This window comes from Limulus polyphemus, unplaced genomic scaffold, assembly GCF_000517525.1.
Source record: "Limulus polyphemus unplaced genomic scaffold, Limulus_polyphemus-2.1.2 Scaffold1153, whole genome shotgun sequence".
Lineage (NCBI taxonomy): Eukaryota > Metazoa > Arthropoda > Merostomata > Xiphosura > Limulidae > Limulus > Limulus polyphemus.
Window position 1 is genome coordinate 264,819 of NW_013666763.1, and position 6,261 is coordinate 271,079.

Genomic DNA, 6,261 nt, shown 5'->3' on the forward strand with positions numbered 1-6,261 from the left:
CTTTCACTGCTAAATTAGGGATGGCTAGCGCAGAAAGCTCTCGTGTAGGTTTGCGGGAAATTCAAAACAAACCGAACACATACTGTTTTTTTTAATAGTACCATATCGTGATCGCTTGAGTTATTTGCATACTTGTGATCATTGTGTGGTAATTTAAATACTGAGTCGTCCACAGTTGTTACACACAATGCTATGTAATATTTATCAGTTTAACCCTGTTTGCTGGAACATTTTAAAATTCACATGTAGTTCTTAAATATTATAGTCTTGACCTTTTGAGCTTTAATTCGGCACATAACATACCGCTGAGCCACCAAAGGGTGGGGGAGTATACAATTTTGAGTTTGTAAAACTTGTAACTTAGTTTATTTGTAATTAAAAATAACCTTTAAGTGCCTCGTTCAGGAACCTTTGATATTTTCAGGCAAATAAAAATTAATGTATTAGTACGTTTTGAATTGTTCCCTTCTAGCTCAGCGGTAAAATAGTGGACTTAAACGCTAAAATTCGGGGTTCGATACTTGCGGTGGCCAGAACGCAAATAGCCTATTGTGTTGCTTTGCGCTTAAAGGCAAATAAAAATTAATATATTAGTCCGTTTTGAATTGTGCCCTTCTAGCTCAGCGGTAAAATAGAGGACTTAAACGCTAAAATTCGGGGTTCGATACTTGCGGTGGCCATAACGCAAATAGCCTATTGTGTTGCTTTGCGCTTACAGGCAAACAAACAAAACCATTTCAAATTTTCCTGGCTGTCGTGAAAGACTTTCTTATGGAAGGTTTTCATCCCCACTGTATTTGGAGACGTATTAAGAAGTTAATTTCAAGCAGGTTTTGTACATTTGTTTGCTGGATTTCTACAGAAATACTCGAGGGCTGTCTGCGCTCGTCGTCCCTAATTTGAAGTCATATACTAGAAAAAGGGCAGCTAATAATCACCACCCACCGCCACCTTTCGGACTTCTCTTTAACAACAAATAGTGGAATTAAACGTCATATTATAACGCTACCACGGCGGAAATGGCGAGCATGTTTGATTATGGGTTTCGATACCGCGACCTGCCGATTGTGAGTCGACTGCCCTAACTACCAGGCCAGGTTTTCTAAAACTAAAATAAATATTTATATTTATTATTACTTCTGGTTTTTTAAGATATTAAAGTAACTTTATTGAAAAACACAAAAGCTTAACTTGTCTATTACTGCTGTTTTAATATAATTAACATAAATAAAAAATATTGTATTTAATGTTATTTTTACAATTATCATTTCCTGTGTTTTGGAATCCCTTTGGACAAATAAAGTTGAATTAAATCGTCAGGCGCCGCTAATATGTAAAGTCACCAAGGGCTCAACCTGTTGTTGAAAGTCCAATTTCAACTTAAGTTAATTTAAATAAAATTAGTTTCTAATTAAATGATAGGATTACTCTAAAATTTCTTTTTACAACTGCATTACGAAAAGAAAATGCAGCTTGTAGATCATGGATTTTTTTTCTGTTTGGGTAACTTGATTAATCTATTTGTCATTGTTAAATTGGTGTAAATGTCAATCTTATCAATTCTTATACTGTTTGCTGATAGAAGTAAACAAGCCTATAATTTGAAGTTAGTTATTTGTAAATAAGTGTTGCTTTTAATATCTTCAACGTATAATGCTGAGCATGTATAATCAATTGTTACGTTTACAGACTCCTAAAAAATTGTTAAATGTTTTAAGACTTTTAATCATTAAACCCCTTGCCATATTTACACATATGAATGATGTGTTTATAGGTAGAAACTGTGAACTAAACCTATTAGAGGACCGCTGTTCGGTTCCCGGTGTGTGTCGAGGTGGATCGCAGTGTGCAAATTTGATAGATGGGGGTTTCATTTGTGAAAATTGCACGCACTCCTCATGGAGCACAAGACTGTGTGAACTAAGAGCTCGGAGTTTTTCACGTGGATCATTTCTTACCTTTCCTGCTCTTCGTCAGCGCCACAGGCTGAACGTTAAGCTCAGGTAAGTCGGAGAAGAAAAAAAAAGAAAAAATAACTGAGGTTTCAATTTAGCGTTAAGTATGTAGTTAATATATTTCCTTCATAACTCTGTGACAGTAGATGTTTTTGTGACCTATCATAATGTGTGTAGGCCTGTCTGATTTTTTGGATTACCTGTCGTGTATATTTTCTGTGTAAATATAATGATATTTTTAGTATCATCTGTAGAGTCTAAGTATATCTTGTGACAAAATCCATACAAACATATACATAATTAAAACTGTGCAATCAATAAATATAGGCAGGAGAACGCTTTTCAGGCTCGACCAATCAGAGGCGAGGAAAACCGTGTAAGTGGAACTGGTCGTTTATCAAATTTAAGATAGCTATTAAAAAATAAACAACAACTTATTAAATATCATTTAAAGTGCATAATAAATAATGCCGTGATAGTCATTTTCGGAAACCAAAAAAAACCTAATTAATATTTGCTGAACTAATATGTGTATCCCACTCATATTTCGGGTAGATTCTTTGGAACAACATCGAAATACAAATTAACATAAAAATTGAGCAATAAATAAAGACCCTTTCGATGACAAGATACTAGATATTATTCAACTAACCAACAACAGCAAAAAACAAAACAACAACAATAAAAAACAGAAAAATTTCTTAAATCTGTAAAATCTGGTCGTCCATAAAATTCAATCAAGATCTAGTGTGGGGGGAGGGGAGGGAAGTTGGCCAACTCTGGCTGAAAGAAAATTGAACAGTAACATGGTTTTTGTTTGGTGGGGATACGCCATCACGTTCAAGATGCAAAATAAACATACAGTAATATTCGTATTTGGCTTATTGACAGTTTGGCTATAGTCAGGTTTTATAAGATGGTCAATGTTTTTGTGAATTTTCCTATTTGCTATGCCTAAACAACTATTTCTAATGGTGTTAAAATACATTTATTGAACATTTAGCATAGTAATTTGAAATTTATTTCAACATTTTATTTTTTTCAACATTCCAGATATCAGCCACCCAAAAGTGTAAGAATACATGTTACTCGTGTTTTACTTTTCTTAAATTTTCGAGATTTTAAAACTGACTGATATTGCACTTGCTAACTTGTATAGACATTTCTTCATCAAGGGGAGAGTATAGCTTTCTTCATTTTTAAATTTTGAGTCACAGTAAAAATGTTATATTTGAGTAGCTCAGTGTCACTTTAAAACTTTAAATAATTAAAATTAAATATTACTCACATTATATAGATATGTTTATTTTTAAATATGATTACTGTCGAGTTAAAATAGATAGGATACAAAAGAAAAAGAAACGTATTATTGTTTTTCAAACATTTCTCTTAATACTTAGTAACGCACAAAGTTCCTAATTTTAGTTTTATTCTTATTGTGTGCTGATAATATTTCTTTTTGTAGTTTTGCCACTCGTGAGAAAAACGCTTTGCTGCTTTACAACGGACGCTATAACGATAAACATGATTTTATTGCCCTTGAAATTATCGACTCACAAGTGGTTTTCACTTTTTGTCTGGGAATTAATATTTCACGAGTGTCAGCTGTGGTGTCAGGGGGCGTTAGCGATGGCAAATGGCATAAGGTGGAAGTTGCGTATTTGAATAGAGTGAGTGATTTTGTTTCAAAATACTTCTTTAAGAAAGTATATTTAGTTTTGCATTTCGTAAAATCAATATGTTATTAATAGTTTTCGGTTCATTAATATTTTTTATAGTAAGAGGTGAAGCATTGCGTTCTAATCTCGTATCGCTAATATAAATCACTTAGTTTATTCTGTGATGTGACTGAGCTAGATTTAGATTTATTTTTAATGATCAGGAAAGATCAAGAATGAAGAGCAAAAACAATTTTATGAATCAAAGTCATTGTAGTCATTAATGAAATATCTTTTCTGTTATGTCTCTCATCTCAATTATTTTTATGTAACAAACAGAGTAGTAATTATGCCAGAAAAATATAAATATATACGAGTGTTATTCACTTTTGTTTTTTAACAAACATCTATTTACAGACTGTTTCTCTTACTGTGGATGATTGTGACACTGCTTTGGCCATCAAGTCTGGAATAGAACTAGGAAACTATGCGTGTGCTAATAAAACTACTCAAATTCTAGAATCCAGGTAGTTTTCTCTCCTGCTAATGTTTGTGGTTAATAGTTACTAGATTTTTTAATATAATGTTGGTGAAGCTTATTATACAAACGTACTGTAGCTCAATAAAATAAAACCCTCTTATGTTTCTTTAGGAAACCAACATTGCCATTACCTCATAAATGTTTAATGTATCACAACATAAACTACCACCAAGGGCTCATTTTGTCTTCAAGGCCTCACCCTTTGTAGTATTGGGAATATGTTTATGAAATATTCAGTCTCATATATTTTACTTTTTTAAATAACATTAAAAACTCTTATTTTATATATTTCAAACTCCTAATATGTGTTCATAAAACTTTAGAACCAATGTGGAATTCACATTTTTTAAGGAACAACAGTCATGTGTAACTCTTTCTTTTTATTTTTACTTAGTTTTTCGAACTCAGTATTACTATTTTGAAATAAGGGTTGAATTTGTTCCTGCTTATGTTTTAAAAGTAATACTTACAGATGATGTTTTAATTTCTTAATATGTAGTGTGAGGCTTATAATTTGTAAACAAAAACATTATGAATGCTAATTTGTGTGCATTTTAAGTATTGGAAGGCCCTTCACGGCCAGGTGGATAAGGCGCTCGACTCGCAATCTGAGGGTCACGGGTTCGAATCCCCGTCCCACCGAACATGCTCGCCCTTTCAGCCGTGGGGGCGTTATAAAGTGACGGTCAATCCCACTATTCGTTGGTAAAAGAGTAGCCCAATAGTTGGCGGTGGGTGGTGATGACTAGCTGCCTTCCCTCTAGTCTTACATTGCTAAATTAAGGACAGCTAGCGCAGATAGCCCTCGTGTAGCTTTGCGCGAAATTCATAAATAAACAAACAAACAAACGTATTAGAATTCGCAATACATATTTAACAGTATACGCCATGTATGTTTCTAAATATAAATTTCATCTAAACAAATGTTGATATTCAAATAAATATATAATAACAAGTTCATTACAACTCCCTCCTTAGAGAATTAAAAATTGGCCTTAGACAATTATTAAATATGATATTATATATATATTGACAACATTACATTAAATATAACACATTATTCAAAAGATTACAAAACTTCAATAATAATTACAGAATAGAACACAACCAATACAAATCACCTAGTACATAGTACATGAAAATACATCGGCACAAATGTTATCAATCCTTATGACATGGATTACCTTCAAACCATATTCTCATACTGATAAACTGTAATTTAACTGCCTCATGTTGTTGTTTTTTTGTGTGTTGTCTTTTTTTCTTTCTTTCTCTCTTTCCTTTTTTTCTTCTTTTGATAAGATATCCCATAATGGGTAACAATACTAAGACCATGTCTTCAGGATGGAACTTACGTTCTTCAAAACCTGGGATAGGTTTCAAAAGAGCAACAGGAATTTTCTGGTTTGATTTTCCAACCAACTGACAGGTATGACAAGTTTTGCAAAACAGAGAAACGTCTTGCCTAATTTTTGGCCAAAAGAAATGTCTCATTATTTTGTTACATGTCTTGTTGACACCTAAATGACCTCCCATGGGAGTTCATGGGCAACTTTCAATATTTCAGAACGATATGCTTTGGGAACAACGATTTGATAAACAATACCCCAGTCCTCCGAAGCTGGCACATCTGGTGGTCTCCGTTTCCTCATAAGCACACCATTTTTGAAAAATAATCATTTGGAACTTTCTCCAGTTCATCCTTTGGGAGTGATCCCTCAACTTCCATCGTTGTCACTCACCGAGGTATTGTCAGTAGGACGATCATCCACAAGATCCCCGTCGGATCCCAAAAATGTCGTAGACAAATCTATAATATCGTCCACTGAATCCATGTCTATCACTTGTTTTTGACTTAATTTCTTAGCTTGAGCTCGAGTCACATCACACGAGGGAAACACATTGAGATTCTCTTCAATGACAGCATCATCCTTAGATGAAACAGTGATCAGCTCACTAACCATTTTAGGTTCGGCAACAACTTTTACCCCAGCCAAATCGTTTCTCAACAATAATGATACACCCTTAATTGGCAGATAGGTCTTACTCCAACTCCAACTGGTCCCGAAACTAGGTCTGATGCTAAATAAATTAACAAAGCCACCCT

The 6,261-nt window shown here is 33.7% G+C and overlaps 1 protein-coding gene across 1 annotated transcript in view; it reads left to right on the forward strand.

Annotated features, from left to right (window-relative positions):
• The window catches only part of LOC106462376 (protocadherin-like wing polarity protein stan), a 210,089-nt gene that overhangs the window by 155,266 nt on the left and 48,562 nt on the right, over nt 1-6,261 (forward strand). Inside the window, exons 6-8 of the mRNA XM_022389630.1 lie at nt 1,775-2,003; nt 3,421-3,625; nt 4,031-4,140. Of these exons, the coding sequence (XP_022245338.1) occupies nt 1,775-2,003; nt 3,421-3,625; nt 4,031-4,140 (544 nt within the window). The remainder of the gene's footprint in view (nt 1-1,774; nt 2,004-3,420; nt 3,626-4,030; nt 4,141-6,261) is intronic.